Below are 18572 nucleotides of genomic sequence, written 5' to 3' on the forward strand. Positions count from 1 at the left end.
GAACTGAGGATCATTGTGCTTAGCGTTAAGCGGGTGTTTTACTGAAAGGGACCTGTGTGTATTAATTTCTACCTTTGTTTATCCATTTTTAAGAGGAGACTCCATACCTGTCTCCAGGAGTATTGTGAGGTTTAATTAATTAGTGTTCAAAAATTTCTTTGAGAAGCTCAGTAAAAGCAAAGAATAAATGCGAATGAAGTTGGTTAACGCCCAATGCTTGTGAGAAAACATTGACAGTTTGAGGATTTGTCTGAAATTGAACTAAATTCAGGGTCTGGGATAGAAGTAATTATAAAATGAGGGCCAGAGCAAGACACCCTGAGTACAATAAATAGTATCTTACTCCAGGAGAATGCCACTGAGGGCACATCTACACGAGACGCTTAACACAAAGTAGTCTAATAACACTGCACAGTAATGTGCCAGGCTAAAACTACGCTAATATGCTACTGCATAGTAAGTGTCATTAAAAAACCATGTGCTGGTGCTACTGCACAGTAACTGTATTTACTGCGCACTTAGCACTTCATTAAGCAAGTACTAAACTAAATGTGCAGTAATTACCCCACATTAATGAACATTACTGAATATCAATGACACTGAGATCATTAGGCCACTAGTGAAGTAGTGGTATTCAACATGAGTAATAGTATAAGAGTTTAGCTTTAAAAATAAGTCACTGGTGTTTTGTTTTTTGGGTTCTTTTATGATTGGCCCTGGTCCAGCATGTACATAAGCACTCTGCTGGATTACAGTCCATACTTCTCAGGTCTACATTATTCATGTTTATCTGCATGATACTTGTAAATGAAGCAGAGTTTTGCTTACTGTTTTTTCCACTGACTTCAGAGCTGCCGTCATTCCTCTGCTGCAAGAATCAGATTAATTCTGCAACAGTCAGGAGAAGCATCATTGCATTTAGTTCCTCTACAGTACCATGCAGGTACTGGTGGTCTCTGAAAGGGCTGGCACTAAAGCTAATGAGAAACAGATATGCTTGTAATGTAGAAATTTGTAAATAATAGACCTAGTGCTGTGCTTATGATGATAGCTGCTGGTGTGGAGGTACCTATGGTGGTCAGTTGATTTCCAGTATTATGGTGGTGATACAGCCATTGCCAACTGTCACAGTGATGTTCAAGAAATGACTTTTCAGAGCAGAGTATTCCAGAGTCAGTTAGATGAAGGAGTGGAAGTTGTTAAAGTCCTGGTAGAATTTCTCCAGAGAATCCTTCTAGGGATGTGCAAAGCAGGCCCTATTTGATTTGGATTCGGCCTGAATCAGGGACAGTGATTCGATTAGCTGATTCTGATCATTGTCCCTGATTCGATTTGGCCAAATCCGAATCTGAAGATTTGATGCCGATTCAGGGAATCGGCAATTCAGACAGACACAGCTTTAAAAGATTTTTCTACATACCTTGAGGTAGCAGGCATGGCTCGTGGTTGGATAGTCACTGATAAAAACAAACTGGGATTGTATTGCACCATGGGTAGAGCAGCATATTCCAGAGAGCTAAGGATCTCCCACTAAAAAAAATGGCCATCAACCCCCACCTCCTAATTCACAGGAGCTGATCCCAAGTGTCCCACTTTTGTCAAAAGTTGTGGTAAAACATGAAGACGGCATTATTATGATGACACACACACAGATACAACCAACGTTAAAAAAATTCAGAGTCATACATTCTAAAAGTATAAAAACAGAATTAAAATTGCCTGTCCAATTTTAATTTCCCTCCATTGAATGTATTCATTATGAAACCAACTTTAATTACATGATCATTCTACTTTTTTCCCCCGCAGAATCCCTGCTTCTGAAGTCCATAGGCCATATAGTACTAACTCAATGAGAAAGTGTCTAATATGTCATTATCACCTCACTACTTAATTTACTGCACACTTGTCAAGCCCTACTTTGATAGCAGATTTATTAATTTCCTCCTGAAGTTTTCTTGGGTGCACACTAGTATCCACATTTTTAAAAACATTAAGAAAGAGGGGCACCACTGCTTCTATTTTTATAGAAAGAGCATTGGTTCTATCCCCACATGATATTCTGTGTTTTGTGGCAAACAAGGCACAACAAACATGACAGTCAAAAAAATAAATACGTTAAATTTAATCATCAGAAAGGGAGGGAAGAAGAGAGAAAAGCCCCATGTTTCAGTTTATCTTCCAGCCTCAGCAGGGGTCACTAACCAGATCATTTTAAAAGTAGAAGTCATTCCTGCTGTGCAGTTTCACTCCAGAAGTAGCATTTCAATTGCTAAGATCATAGAATCATAGACAACTAGGCTGAAAGGGACCTCATGGTCATCTGGTCCAAGCCCCTGTTGTTCCAGTCTAAATCATCCTTGATAAATGTTTGACTAACCTGCCTTTAAAACTTTTCAATGATAGATTCGACAACCCTCCCAAGACAGTCTGTTCAAGTGTTTAAAAGGTGAGGACATGCAAGCTATTCATTTCTTTGCAAAGACCTTCTGTAAACACCATAAAGGAAGGAGAAATTCGTGAACATTCTTCTCGATGGAAATTTAGGCTTAGCAGGGGAAAGTCTTGCTTTGGATGTAACAGTAATGGACCTCATAGATATTCTCAGAAAGAAGCAGGCATAACATTCATCTTACATGGGTTTGCACTGGTATAACTCTATTGGTGCTGGGAGACTTGCTCCTGGTTTATAGCAGCTTTGCACGCCATTCCACATGGTTCTCTGAACTTAAGATTTCTAAGCGAGTGAAATAAAGATTTTACCACTTCAAGCCAGGAGACTAGGGGTCAATGAATTAGTAAATGAGTCATGCTTATGCAACTCAAGGAAATCTGCAGGGGAAAGCAAAATATGAAACAAGGAGATAACAAAATTTGGAGTTGGAGGGGTGGGGGCAGTAAAGAACAGCAGATGCTTAATTTTTCCCCAACAGATACATAAATGATCTGTGCTTGATTTCTCCAAGAGCAATATGTACCATCCTCAGTGCACTTGGCCAGCAAAGAATAAATTTAAGCCTCATCAAGTAACTGCATGATGTTTAAAGGAACAAACAGTGCAGCATATTAAAATCATTCTGCTAGTTCCTCCGAGCGATCTTGTCCCAGCCATGCCTGAAAGAATTTTCAATAACAGAGGCTCAATCCTGGGCAAAATTACTTTGTAACTTGATGTACTTCATCATGACCCTCATTCTTGCATGTCCAGGGATCCTGGATTTGGGGTTCTCTGAAATGGACTTGATGCAAAAAACTAGATGTTTCTTTTTTCTTAAGATTTGGAGAAAGGGAGCTGTTTTCAGTTTATTAGCTAGTATTTCTCATGTTAACATTCCACTTTGTGACAATCAGTCAAGCCTTTTGATTTACTAGGACTTTACCACCATGATTTGTAATGCCTAGAAGCCATAGCCATGAACTAGGATTTCATTGTATTGTACACTGGACAAACACAGAGCAAGAAGATGCCTGCCCAAAAAGCCTGCAAATACAGACAAAAGGAAGAGAACAAAGAAACAATGAAATACTTGGTCAATATGATCTCAGAACCCCATTTGTAACTGGCATCAAGGGAAAGGAGAGGTTTAAAGGGATTTTGAAAGAAGATAATAAAACCCCTTGTGGTTGCTTATGGGGAGCTCCTTTTTGTTGTTAGGAAAGCATGAATGAAAACACAAAGTGTCTGTATTAGAATATAACAAATGGGTGCTGGAGTTCAGAAGCTGATCAGAGCCAGGGGTTGACATATTTATGGTAAACGAGAATTGACAGGTAGGTCAGATAGGGCCATAGGAAAGTAGGGCTGGAAGGGCCTCACAAGACCATCAAATTTCATCCCTGCTCAAGGCAGGATCCTCCCTGAGTAAACAATCCCTGCCTAGTGTCCATGTAATCTACTCTTGAAAACTCCCAAGGACAGAGAGTCCACAATTTCTCTACATAACCTATCCTAATTCTTTACTACCCTTATAGTCAAAAAGTTCCTCATCTCCAACCTAAATTCCCCCTGCTGCAACTTAAAGCTATTGCTCCTAGTCCTATTCCCTACAACCATAAAAACAAGACCATCTCCATCTTCTCTATAATTGCCTTTCAGGTATTTGAAGACTGTTATTAAATCTCCCCCTCCCCTGTCAGTCTTCTCTTTTTCAGGTTAAATAACCCTCTTTCAGCCTTGCCTCTCAGACCCCTTATTTTTGCTTACCTGTGCTAGACTCTTTCCAAACTGTCCACGTCCTTGAAGTGTGAGGCTCAAAACACAGTACTCCAAGTTATGAAAGGCTGTGAAAATAAAAGATGCAATATCAGAAAAGGGAGCTAACAAACAGACACCTGTGGATGTCCCAGTGACAGGCTAGGAAAACAATCTTTGTAACAAGTCTGAATGGATAGCAGTGGACCAAGGTTGCGCTTTGTCAAGGCCAAAATGAAGGAAGCTGCAGTAACAGGGGTGAGAGATGATCAGAGCCTGGATGAGAGTTGCAGCTGTGCAGTTAACCAGGAAAGGCTTATGCTTACTCATGCAATGCATTTGAATCCATTCTTGTCTAGGGAAGCATGAAAACCCATTTCAGCAGGATATCTAAGTGCCTGGTTGAATCATGGCTTCAAACATACGCTTGATTCCCATTGAAGATGATGGGAGTTAGTATGTGCTTAAGTACCTGGCTGTACTAAGGTCTCAGCAAGAACAGCATTATAGTTTAGCTGCAGCTGAGACCTGAGAAAGTGATTTATTATGTTGGAGGTCCCTTGCCAGTATGGACCAAAGGAACAGATTTCATTGGTGAATATCAGATAGCAAGAATATGGAAGAGAAGAGGTTTACAACTTTGGTGTTGGGAATGGTAAAACATCCATGATGTCCATTTTGTGTACCTTCACATATTTTGAGGGTATCATGAAGAGAAGGCAGCACAGGGGACACTACCACAACACTGCTGGAAACCAACAACTCTCTAATATAAAAAACAAAAGCATTCCAGAAACCTGGGACTGAGTATCAACCATCCCAGGTGACAGCTGTAATCAGTAGAACATGGGATGATCTTGTACACCCTCTCTCTGGCCAACAGAAACTTGAATGTTAGCTGTACAGCAGCAGAGCTTCAGCAGGTGGTATAAAAAAGTGCCCCAACCTGAACTGTTCCATAGTCTGGTGGTTACCTCATTCTCTTGGCAGCTGCAATCCTGGATGCTGCCCCCAACCGCACTGCTGCAGGCAGAGGCAGGGGCAGGACAGCATGGTGCAGCTCTGGTATTACTCTTTAGGCAGCTGAGGGAGTTAATGACCCACTGTTTTTTACTTCACAAGTGTTAACAATCATTTCCCCTTTTTAATGGTCATTTCTACTAACCAAACTAGCCAATTTTAGGGTCATTTGCTACCTGCAGCTAGGGCTTCTTATTTCACAGCTCATGCCAGTCTGCCTCCCTGCCCCACGTCCTGCACCCAGAATACTCATTTTAATTTTCACCTGCTGGCTTGGACCAGCCTCTAAAATCCAGGATTGTCCCAGCCAAACTCAGGGTAAAGTGAGCCTGGAACTTAGTTCTCCCACTTCTTGGGTGACTGTTTCAACCATTACAGTGTTAAAGAGTAGGGACATTACTTCCTTTCTCCTTCCTCATGCTTAAAATAAAAAATAAATAAATCATGAATTAGTCTTTCACCACTAAAGCAACCATTTAGGACATGCCCACACTACAAACTTGCCACAGGAGGCAGTAGCATGCTCAAACATGCCACATTTCTCTAATTGTACTGTTGCCCACCTTGGCCATTTTCAGGGATTCTCAGCCAAGCTGCAGGAGTGGGCCTAAAGCAGAGGGTCCCAACATTATTTCAGAACATCCATTTTGCAATTATTTTATAGTGGCAGGTTTAGCAGAATATACAAAGTAGCAAATGTACCCAGCTAAGCAAGTCATGGAATCTGCAGTTTAGGGTCGGTGAAAAGACCTGGCAGGAAACTGCCTGAAAGAAGGCCCTAAGATAAATAATGCAAACCCAACATATAGGTATGATTTGATCAAAGAGAAGTTAGGAAGGAACCAGAAAACCACAGAAAGAGCCTGCTACTGGCACAGCCACCGCCTCAGTTCTCCTACAGTGGACTTGGGGACAGCATTCCTCTAAAAGAATCAGCCAGACACACGCTTATCCTGGTGCTTACCTTGTATTTTGGGGGGAAAACAATAAAAGACCAGGCTATAGACTGGTCTCCTGCCCATTTTTTCAGTGGCCAAGCTACCAATAAATTTGTAACCCACGTGACAGCAATACCACTTGTACCAGGAGTAGCGTATCAGTGTTTAGGTAGTGCTGCAGTGGTGGTGCACACAGCTACATGGCTTCTAGTTCAGGAACTAGCACTTGAAGCAGCATGTTTGAATTCACTGCTGCCTGGTGCTGTAAGCATATGTTTACATCAGATCTTTATGTGCCAACCTGTACAAGAGATTCCCAGGCTATGAACTGTGGTCTGACAGAGGCATTTTCTAATAGCCTCGAGAGGCATACCATTTCAGACACCATCTTTTCTTCAGCGTCCTCAATGCCTAGCAGAAGCAACCCCCTACTCAGTGTGCTACCTGCAGTGAATTCTGTTCTGAGGTGCTGGCTATAGGGTCCACTCAAGGGACCAGGCACCTAAAAATGAATGGTGAGGTTGCCATTTTTAAGTTCTTTGGCAGATGTGATGGTAAGCAAATAACTCACTTTTTAGTTGTTCAAAGGGCACAGCCTGGATTCTTGAGCATGATGCTCCAGTGTTATTCCAAAACAAAGGCATGTTGATTCAACATTTGTGGAGCAAACAATCAAATAGTTCTCTGACTTCAATGTAAATACCCAACCCTCCATGCTTAATATTAAGAGCAGTGTGGAAGGTGAAGAAAAAGGAAGATGGGAAAGTCTTTCTATTACTAGCTACACAGAGGTATAAGAACAGAATCAGGTCCCAATCCATTTCCAACTGATGTTGCTTGGAAAAGCTCCAGTTTATTTGTTGGGAGATAAATCAGGCTCCATAGTAAATCTCTACTTTGTGTCCCTGGCACTCTCAGAGACAGTTGTTCAGAGAGTTTAATGACCACAAGCAGGAGGAGGTGGGTGGTATGTGTTTGCAAGTACCCCTTCCCAAGAGGACCAGGGACATGCTGTTCACATACACAAAGGACCCAATCCTGTAGTCCTTGCCTCCTGCAGGAGTTCTGGCTATGTGTGCATGGAGATTTAATGCATATAAAACCTATGACTGATTCCCATTCTTGCATTTGACTTTGCAAATGGCTACCAGCATAATAAGTGTTCGTGGGGTTAATGGCTTACTTTGTTTACTTGTTTTTAATAGATGGACTGGATGTCAGTGATAAAGGAACCCCATCATGATACTGCTGGAGAAAATATTGCCACAGATGCTATTCACAGCATCACTAAGCCACTCACAGTACAGATACTGTGAACAACTGGAGAGAGCATCATTTCCTCTGTTCTTTTGAAGAAAACTGCTCCATTCCTTCCCTTTACTTGGGAATAGTTACTGTCATGAGGGGGGAAAAAATAACAATCCTTCTTATTCCTAGCACTTTATAACTGTAAAGCATTCAATAAACAGCAACTGTTTAAAAAGCAATCTTATGCCCCCTATGAATTTAGGAGGAAAATACAATTTGACAACTGGGGGAAGCCAAAGCAGGACAAAAAACCACACTGATTTGACAAAGGTCAAAACAGCAAGGAAGTACCACAACTAAGATAAAACCAGGAATTCTCATGTTTTGATCCAGATGGTCAAGCTGCCTCTTTAAACTACATATTCCCAAAGAAATGTCCACAAAGATATTTAATCTGCATGCAGGGCTGCACAGTTTTGGGACATGCAGTGTTAAGGACTTGCAAGAAGACCAAAAGCACATTCTGGTGTAAAAATTGATATGAGATTCTAATCTTTGATAAAAGCAGTCTTTAAAACAGAGAGAATGCCATATGTGTACAGCTGTCTGAGAGAAGAGAACAATATAGGTTTATTTTGGGGGAAGGAGGAGGAGGAGTACTGGGACAACTAGTAGGGACTCTCTGAAGTCAGTATCTCAATGTCTGCCTTTATCTTTTTGGTGTCTGCACATACAACAAAATGCAGGCTTGAGTCTCTTTGATCATGGGGATTTTTACTTGTTCAGATTTATTATACAAAAGCTATATTTCTAAATATAAATGGAGTTAAACCCATTATAAAAAGGGTACCAGAAGATGTCAGTGGGGGTAGAGAAGAGGGTATGGCTTAACTTCTAGTCTAAATGGAGCAGAATTATACCTTAAGCTATCTACAAATGATAGTCGGAGTCAAATGTTAAACCTGTCCTCACTCTTACATCTACATAAGCTCTATACATCAACCTCCCCATCCACAATCCAGTCCAACCCTAGAAGCTCTGCTGAACTACGGAAGTTGAGGTGAATCTACCCCCACCTACCTCCTACCTCTTCCCTTCCTGCAGCACATATAAAACCAACCCAGACACAGGTCTTGAGCTTAAGGGAGTCACCTGGGGTGCATCTACATGTGTTGGTATGTTGATGTTGTTACTGCACGTGATTAGTACTACCTTTTGGAACTACAAAATCATGGTGCAGTAACAGCCCATACTGTGCCATATGTGGAGCACAGTTATTTTTAGCAGCTATTTTGCCATATCAGCACGCAATACCAGGAGAGTGGATCACTACGGGGAAGTAGCTGCTGGTCATGTGTAGACACCCACAGATGCTATGTTGCCATAACACATTGCTACAGCAATTTAGCATCATGTGTAGATGCACCCCTGGTGACACCTGGTTGGACGGCAGCACTATAGAAAATGACTTGAGAATCTTGGTAGATCCCAGACTCAGTACGAGTCTGCAGTGTAATGCAGCTACACAAAAGGTGAATACAATTTTGGGATGCATCAACAGAAGCATTAGGTGCAAGATGTGGGAGGTGACAGCGCCTTTCTACTCAGCACTGGTTAGGCCTCATCTGAAGCAGTGTGTGCAGTTCTGGCCTCCACATTTCAAAAAAAATATGGAGAAGAGGGAGAAGGTCCAGAAACAGGCAATAAAGATGGCTTAGAGAGCAAGTCATATGATGAGAGACTGAAGGAGATAGGCATGTTCAACTTGCAGAAAAGGTGCTTAAGAAGGGAAATGATAGCAGTCTGCAAATACCTGAAGAGCTGCCATAAAGAAAGAAAGCACCTTTTCTCTTTAGCTGCAGAGGAAGATGCAGACCAGTGGCTCAAAGTTATAACAATGTAGGTTTAGATCGAATATCAGGAAAACCATCTTCACTGTTAGAACAATAAGGCAGTAGAACAGATTGCCTAGGGACACTGTGGATGCCTAATCATGAGGTGTTCAAAAAGGGGTTGGACAGCCACTGGTCATGGATGATTTAGCATGGGCATGCCTATGTCTTACTATGGGTATTTGCCATGCTTCTGGGCTTTGCTGTTGCTCCTTCCCAGCTCTTTCTGCTTTTTGGTTGAGGATGTTTTTAAGCCTTACTCAGAGGCATTGGCTATTAGCTATAGCCAATGCTCTGGCTGGAACCAAAGCCAGAGGTTCCTGGCTACTGAGTCTTTCCCCTCCACTCAGGGTCAGACTGAGCACCATAGTTGGTGTTGGGAAGGAATTTTACCCCATGGTCAGATTGGTATGGGCTGCGTGGGTTTTTCCTTCCTCTGTATTTGGAGGGTGTGGGGAGGAGGTCATGGCCCGTTACCTGGGATCTCTTGAATATATATTGACAACATTTAATAGAAGCCCTAACTGAAGCCACAATTGACTGCCATGGCTCCACTGCTTTATCTATGGCAGGTTAGGGTACTAGCTCGGTGTCATGTCGTGGCTGATGGTAGTCTGATGTAGAGATTATATTATGGAGTGTACAGGATGGTTTGGACAGGGATGAGCCTGCCTCAGGCAGGGGGGTGGATTAAATCAGTGGTTCTCAACCTTTCATTTTTCCAGGACTCATCTGTAAACATCAAGGGCCAGTCCTGAGGCAGTAAATAGCTTAAGTAGAAAACAGGCCCCTGCCCCTGCTGGTAAGGGCACCAGCACTCCCCACCCACAGCCCTCCACCCTCCTTCTGCCCTGCTTTTGCCCCTCTATCCAGACCTGCTGCTCCCTGCCCCCAGACCTCCAGTGTAGGGGCATATGCCCCCTAGGTTTGGGTGCCCACAACAGCAGGAGCCATAGCCTGACTGGACCAGCATGGGTAGGAGCCACCCCTGTGACCCAGCAGGCAGGAGACAGCGCAGGAAGGTGAAGTGAGGTTATGAGACTTGTTGCTGCCACCACTGTGACTAGCTATGCTGCCAGTAGGGCGAGGAGTAATAGACTGGGGGGGGGGGGCATGTCTTGTACTGCCCATACCTCTTCCCACTGCCAGGCACTCACGCACCAGGCCGTGACTGTAACCTGCTGCCATGGCTAGGCCACCGCTGACTCCTGCTGGCAGCGGAAGCCACAATAACAGGTCTTGCAACTCCACTCTGCCCGCCTGTGCTGTGTCCCACCTGCTGGGAAGCAGAGGCAGCTCCTGCCTGTGCCAGTCTGCAGGCCCGTGCCCACTGTAAGTACATAAATCTGAGGAGGGTAGGAGGAAGCAGCATGCATCCCTCCCATGCATCACCTGTGCTGCCTCTTCCCCTCCCAACACTGTGCCTACACCCGCTACCCCACAGACTTACTTACTGGGAGCTGTGGGTGCTGCTCTCCACACTGCCTGGCTGCCGTGTGTGTGCGTGCACGCACACACACACACACACGGTACCCCTGCCTGATCACCCTCCCCCTGCTCACCCCCAGCCCTAAGCAGCCCCTTGCAGGCTGGAACTCTGCCAACCTGTAAGAGTTTAAAAAGGAGAAAAACCCATTATTTTCTGCATGTTTCTTGTGATTGGGTTGCAAGAATGTATGAAAGGCTTGCGAACAGTTTTGGGTTGAGAAACACTGGACTAGAAGATCTCTGGAGGTCCTTTCCAGCCCTACTTCTCTGATACCAGCAGCCACCCCAAAGTGTTTTGCCCCCCGATTTGAGGGTCTTCTGTACTTCAGTTTCACTCTACTTCCTATAAAGGACAGAATCTGCAGATTCTACCCTCCACTCCTTCATACAAAGGCATACAACGTGCAAGGCTTTAGTAAGGGCAATAGCTCACATAATTTAGACAGTATTATATAAAAAAAAAAAAAACCCAACCTAATAGCGTACCCCCCATCTTGATTGCTGTATGCGTTTCTGATACTCACCTCTCAAAGTAGTGAAAGTAGGCCTAGAAAATATACAAAAAGGGGTAAGATGATCAAGGGTATATTTCCATGTGAAGAAAGACTAGGACTTATCTGCTTGGAAGAGGCTGCTGAAGGAAAAGATTGTAGAGGGCTAAAGACAGGAAAAAAAAAAGTGGTGTAGAAATAATGAAAAATAAATCCAGTTCACTGTATCTCCTACTACAAGAACTGGTGACCAGCTGATTAAGTTATCAGCCAGCATATTTCAAAAGCTCCCTTACAAACTGGAACACAGCACTGGAAGCTGTGGATTAGCACTGTGACCTTTGAAACAATCCAGTACTTCAGAGCAGTAGGGAGGCAAGTGGTTACTGAGAGGGTGTGCTGAGTAGTGAGATCCCCAGTTGGCCAAGCCCCCCACCATTTTCAAACATGCATCATGTACATGCACATGCTCACTGTCAGGCCTAAACACATTTCATTTTATGCATGCAGTAACTAGATTTATACATCTGGGCCCAGGTTACCTTAAATTAGGATACAGATGAATAGCAACTTCTCTCTGGAATAAGAAGTCATGTTTTTCCTTCTTAAAAGCTGCAGCAAATAAGACAAAGAATCCCCCTAACTTTCTGCACAAGTATTTATTTCATAGAGATCAATAAAAGAGGCACACTTAGAAGCAGTTAAAGAACATGAAATTAAAATTTAAAAAAAAAAAAAATCAAAAAAAAAAAAATCAAGCATTTGTAGGCATGATAAATTAACAGTCATGGAGAAAACCCAGAGCAGTAGCAAACTTTTAACAGCTACTAGAATTCCTGTGACTGGCCATCTTTCTGTCCTGGACCAGAAGATTTTGTTTTCTTGGGAAGAAGCTGGGAGAGGATATTGGGCATGACCCCTCCTTCAGCAATGGTCACACCTGCAAACAGACTATTCAGCTCTTCATCGTTCCTTACTGCCAGCTGGATGTGTCGTGGCCCTATCCTGCTTCTCTTGTTTTCACGTGCAGCATTTCCTGCCAGTTCCAATATCTCAGCACTCAGATATTCCAGCACCGCAGCCAGGTACACTGGAGCTCCAGCACCAATTCTCTCAGCATAGTGCCCTCTTCTGAGGAGCCTATGCACACGGCCAACTGGGAACTGCAGTCCAGCTTTTGCAGACTTGGTTTTCTTTGACACAGATGAGGGTTTCACATTTTTCTTTTCACGTCCAGACATTCTGGTATCAATCTAGTCCAGAAGAGGAGAACGAGAGCAGTAGAGACCATTAATAAGGGCACCATTACAATATCCCCATATTTAAGCTATAGAGAAGGAGAAGTAGGTGACAAGATTAAATATGCAGTTTTACTTTTCCCTCACATTCCAGTACAGTACCTTTAGTTCTTCTTTTTAAGATAAAAATTCTGATCTTTAAAAGGAGGTCGTCTCACCAGTAACGGTTTACTGGATTAATTGCTTAGATCCTTCTTCTGAAGAAAGATGTCCAGAGTCAGGTAGTTGCTTAGAAATCTTCTCAAGACCTAACCCCAACCTATCATATAAAACATACTAGAGACTCTTGATGACTTTGCTGTGCAGCAAAGAGAGAACGCAAGTCTGCTACCTAGTAAGCCTCTGAAACTTTTGGTTAAAGTAAAGCTTTGCCTGGGGATAACATTAGCAAGCAATAGATCTACTTCAGAATGAGCAAGACCGTAAAAGGAAAGGCTTGGTCAAGAAAGGCAAGACAAAGCCAGCACCATGGCCTCATGCACTTGGAATACCTGGACAGTTGAGGAGGCTTGGAAGAGTGTTGCCTTAAATATCATGAAGGAGAACAACAGGGACTATTCCAGGCAGGAAACTAAGCAGCTTCCCTCAGTACAAGGTATAAACCCAAAACCAACAAGCCAAGAGAAAACTGGTTAGCAATTCTTAGCTAAGAGCAACAGGAACACAGAATTAGCGCAGTGTGAAAGCCATTTGAGCAAGTTTAAATTTTATTGTAAAAGGACTGTTGTAGTAATGCAACAGACCCCAAAACAGGTCATGGAGAAATAGATGTAGCTAGGAGGAGGGGGCTGGGGGGAAAAGAGAAGTACCAGGGCTGCAAAAAGACACTCAAGAAGCTGGGAAAAGTACTGAAGAGAGCTCAGTACAGTTAGCTACCTGTGTGGCTACACAGCTAGCAAGACAGCCTTTTTATAGCAACCACCTATTTTTAAACAATCTGCAACAGCAGGAACCAACTGTTTCATTATGATGCAGCAAACTGATTAACCTTATTATGGAAGATACCCCCTTTATACATATTAAATTTTGCATGGTCCTTTCAGGGTTAAGTTATAATAAAGTTGTACTGTGTAACAAATAAGGCACATCTCCACAGGCTGTAGTTACTTCATTGCTGACGTTATGTATCTGCTGTCTATACAGGGCAGATTGGGTGATCTCCATATGTAGAAATGAATTAACATAAGTTCCAGAAAGACACACAAGCCTGCAGCAAAATATTGTAACCTTCCTGGATACTCCATCACTGACCTCAGAGTAGCTGTTTTTAGACAAGAAAAGCTTAAAGAAGAACTTAAACATGAAATTGTGGAACAAGAAATCCTCCACAGACCAGATTATGTTAAATACAGGCTAAACAGGGACTACAGACCCTTATCCCATTACCTGAATTGGCTTTTGTGACCCCTTTGTCTCTATGGGTTTATTACTCATATGACAACTCTATTCTTCCTCCATTGTCTTTTGTATTCAAAACACTCCCTGTATTTGATACACTGCTCTGTGCAAGTCTTTCACAATAACTGGTGAAGTGAGCTCGGTTTCATAAAAGCTTATGCTTAGCATACCAGTTGCAAGTCTACCCTGCTTTTTGACAAAGTATGCCATCATTGACTCTTGGAAAGTCAAGAATAACTGTTACAGTCCAATGTTATGTATTGGTGTTGGCTAACTGGGGACCAGGAAATGTTGTTGTTAACAGTTTCAGAGACAAAGGCTAGTTATTAGAAAAATAAAACAGAAAATGAAGTTTTGTTTAGAGTTGGCAATGAGGGAAGCAGGATACAGGTGCAGAACAAAGCAGTCTTAGAGAAGAGATTCAGAAGTAGAATGAAGACCTTCTTTATTTCTTATGGCTATGGAGACAACAAACTCTAGAAAAATGACTCACTTAAAACCAGCTTGGTACCATATATAACAAATGTAATGGCTTAGTTACTGCTTAAATTATGCCACATGAACTACTACAGAAAAGAGAATTAATTTTTTTGACAAAATATATTTTTTTCCCTACAGAGAAGCAAACTGTTACCTTACCCAAGCCTTTTTCTCAGTCCTCCTCCCAGGAACACTACTATCTAAAACTAACAGATTGCTCTTTCTGTAGGGGGCAGCTGTCTCCTTTTAACACTCAGACTAGTAGCTAGCTTATTAGCAACTCTTACTCCATGTCATTTAATATTGCTTGGATTATTGATGATTCAGTCACAGCTTCAAAAAATAAATGACAGAAACATGATATAACCACCTCAGAGATTAAGGATCTCTCTCTCATATTGTTGACAACTTATTTTACTGCTGAGACTCATTTTCCCCATCTGTAAAATGCACATAAAAATATGAAACCATCTCAAAGTTGTGTTATGAGCTCCAATTAGCTCATATTGTACAGAATGTGTTGAGCCCACCAGGTGGAAAGAGCTAAAATATTACAAATTATTTCAAAAGCATCTAAAATGTATACACTGGCTTCAAATTTAAACGCATATATCTAATTTATTTTACTTAACCCAGGGTTTACACAGCATTTCCACAAAGGCAGACTAAATACTTTTTAAAACATCTTAATGGCTGGTGGTAACTGCTGTGGCATCTTCTTCATCTAGTGGAAAGTCAAAGTAATGACCTCACCAATGTTCTTCTGTGTAGTCTGCTATACATTTCTGACAACACAGACCACCTGGACCATTTAGGTCTCTCTGAATTTAAGAGAACTCTTCCCTTAAATATCCTCAGAGCTGTCAGGTGTATAGAATCAGAGGACTGAGAGGGACTTTGAAAGTTGTATATCTACATCTGTGTGCAAATTAATTAGACTATATAAGGCATATATTTCATGATTTTTATTTTAGAACTAGATATTCTCATAGCACATGTCATATTGGATCTTGCCCAGGTGTGTAAGGGCAATAGCAACAGACCATTTTCACTGAATAATACTTGGGAACTCATGCAGGTGTGTAGGCAAAGCTAAATAGAAGAGTCATGTTCAGGCTTCCTGCATTGCTACTACCATGCAGCTGTAAAGGCAGCAACATTAAACAGGTAAACTATTAGTTAGCTAAATATAAAGAGTTTTTATTAAATAAATTGAATAGCCTTATTAAAATAAAGCAACCCTTAACTCTTCCTATGCCCAAAATAACTATGAAGAAAGAGGAAAACTATATTTTAAAATCACAGAGAGTGGCAACCAATAGCCCATGAAGATATTCCCCCCCACCAGGCTCACAAAGACTGGATAGTGATGGCAGCTGATTCACAAGTGGCAAACCACACTGAAGGCAAGGTGCACTAATTCAGTCAGTTATTCCTAGTGGATTGCCAACCCCTGCTCTGTTGATTGTTTTTAAGTGTGGAAGTTGTCAGAGATCAGCCTGTAGAGTAGGGTAACAACGACAGGGCAAAGGGGGCAACCATTACAGGAAACAACTTGGAGGGGAGAGAGAGGCAGCTGCATGATTAGTCTCAGTTGCAACAACTGGAAGTCAGTGCTGTCCCTGTACTGCAGGTGTCCAGTTGTGTCCCTATGCTACTGAGTCTGCATGTCTGTTAGAGTGAGGGTGATACTGATTCTCCACAAACTTAGCATCCTCTAGAGGCAGTAGTGGGGACATTTCTATTTTTCAGTCCCTTCAGCTTGAAGCTAATGCAAGTCAAGCACATGAGCAAGAAGCATTAAAGGATCCCATGTTGCCTGGCTTAGTTACATGAGCAAACTACTCCATAGCAAAGCAGCTTACGCCAGCACAGTTTATCTGCACAAAACAAAACAAAACAAGCACTCCTTTAGCCACTATGACAATATTATTGTTTTTAGTATAGCGAACATCTCTGCTACTGTCTAGCTAAGACTGGTCAAGCAATTTTATAATCTCTTCGTGGCCCCATAGGGGGATCAGCATTTTTAGCTGTGGTCAACTTTTTGTTGGCAGTGGTGATGGTAGTGGTGGTAGCAGCAGCCTTCAGTTATAGGAACTGAATTAGACCCAACAGTCCAGACTCCCAGGGTTTGGAAAGCAAGCATGCCACATTTATTTTGTTTTAAAAAAGTGGCAAGATAAACATTTTCCTGGAAAAATAAAGGAATGATGATTTGATTTACTTATCTTGAGGGGGGGAACAAAGACAAACAATATCCACAGAACATAGATTAGAGCAAGTTGTTGCATTTCAGGAAGTTTATTACAAGTATTACAAAAACACAACCATTAAAATAGTGGGCCTGGGTAATATTCATCATAATCAACATCTCATACATAAATAGTATCTAGAGAGACTCTCATTGTCCTTAAGTGCAAAATTCAAACTAGGAAGAGAGGTGAGGAAAAAAATAAATAAATAAAAATCAAGGGCTAGATTGTTCCCCTGTAGGAAGAACAGCTGTGTGTGTTTTCTTGGGGAGAAGCTGGGAAAGGATGTTGGGCTTGACTCCACCTTCAGCAATGGTCACACCTGCAAACAGCTTGTTCAGTTCTTCATCATTCCTTACTGCCAGCTGGATGTGTCGTGGCCCTATCCTGCTTCTCTTGTTTTCACGTGCAGCATTTCCTGCCAGTTCCAATATCTCAGCACTCAGATATTCCAGCACCGCAGCCAGGTACACTGGAGCTCCAGCACCAATTCTCTCAGCATAGTGCCCTCTTCTGAGGAGCCTCAGGACACGGCCAACTGGGAACTGCAGTCCAGCTTTTGCTGACTTGCTTTTCTTTGATACTGATGGAGGTTTGGCATTTTTCTTTCCACGTCCAGACATTCTAATAAGCAGCCAAGAAAGCAGAGAGATTACAAGTCACTGTAAAAAGCCAAGTGATTGAGCTACAACCAAGCCACAGTCAAAACCAACATGTTAGGAAGGTTAACAACATCCTTCCTCTACAATACCTTCTAATAACCAAGAATAATTTAATTTCAAGAGAAGCAAAGAATGGTTTAAAGCAAGCCAGCTAAGTAGGAAGTGCTTGGTAGGTTTAAAATACTCCTTTCTTTTTTTCGAAAGTTATTTGCCTTGTGAAGTTAGTACATTTGTTTGACTACTTGTTAGAAGGTAGCTCTGGTGTTACAGTAACAGATCTTCCTGTTGGTTCAGATATTGCCTCCTAGAGAGGCAAACTGGTTTTTTTTGTTCTAATGCCTGGGAAGTCTTTAAAGAGAGGTAGGGAATTCTGTCTGTACAGGACCATCATTTTCAGACTTAAGTTATTACCTCAGAAGACCAGATTAAACTATTATAGCCCCTTCTCTTGTGCTTCAGAGCAGCAACTCCCAACTTCAGGTTGTGACCCAAGTGTAATGCCAGCGGCACCACACATAGGAGGCAATCCATACCCCATACAGTGAGCGCCATTCCTGCCACACTGCTTTTAGCAGCAGGTCACAGCAGAAAAAAGGTTGAGAATTACTGGTCTAGAGAAAAATCAAGTAGGTTGGGCCTCATCATCCAGTTGCAAGTGCAAAGAATCTTCATCTTTTAGGAAGTCTTGTAAAGTAAACTGAAGGGGGAACTTGCAGCATAATACCCTGTATGTATATCTATTCATTAAGTATTCCAAAGAAGTTATAGTTTAACTAGAGAGACTAAAGGGAACTTAAGGTTTTATGTTATGAGATATGCTATTTTAGCCATATGGAGAAAGTTTTCATAGATACTACTTTTTGCAACCTACTGCAAGACGTGACAGTTTCTACATCCTTTTCCTCTCAGAAGTTTGCAGGATACAATCAAATCGCTAGTTTTCAGATTATTATAGAATTATGAAAGGCTTGCTGTAGGGCATTAGAATCAGAACACAACATGAAAAACAGAGTCAGCCCAGAATGGAATAAACAGCAACTTAGCAAGACTACATTTATTGAGAGAAGGCAGAAGGAAACAAGCAAAACAATCTGGTTTATTCAGTGTCAAGGAGCTTAGCATTAAAGTAGTATCAGCCAATGATGCAAGATCTATTAGAGACAAGTACCATAGCATTGCTTAAAAAATCATTAATGTCTTCTCTAAAAGCCAA

General features: G+C 42.0%; 2 protein-coding genes across 2 annotated transcripts; both read right to left on the minus strand.

Moving 5' to 3' along the window:
* Positions 1-12093: 12093 nt before the first annotated feature.
* LOC149874666 (histone H2A-like) lies at positions 12094-12507 on the minus strand. The gene has a single exon (XM_090031675.1). It carries the CDS (start codon positions 12505-12507, stop codon positions 12094-12096), a length of 414 nt encoding a protein of 137 aa, XP_089887801.1.
* Positions 12508-16898: 4391 nt separating this feature from the next.
* Positions 16899-17320, minus strand: LOC149874667 (histone H2A-like). Its single transcript, XM_090031677.1, has one exon. It carries the CDS (start codon positions 17318-17320, stop codon positions 16913-16915), a length of 408 nt encoding a protein of 135 aa, XP_089887803.1. The 3' UTR covers positions 16899-16912.
* Positions 17321-18572: the final 1252 nt, after the last annotated feature.

This window comes from Crocodylus siamensis, chromosome 1 (genome assembly GCF_052110815.1).
Source record: "Crocodylus siamensis isolate JL-2025a chromosome 1, ASM5211081v1, whole genome shotgun sequence".
In the NCBI taxonomy this organism is placed as follows: domain Eukaryota; kingdom Metazoa; phylum Chordata; order Crocodylia; family Crocodylidae; genus Crocodylus; species Crocodylus siamensis.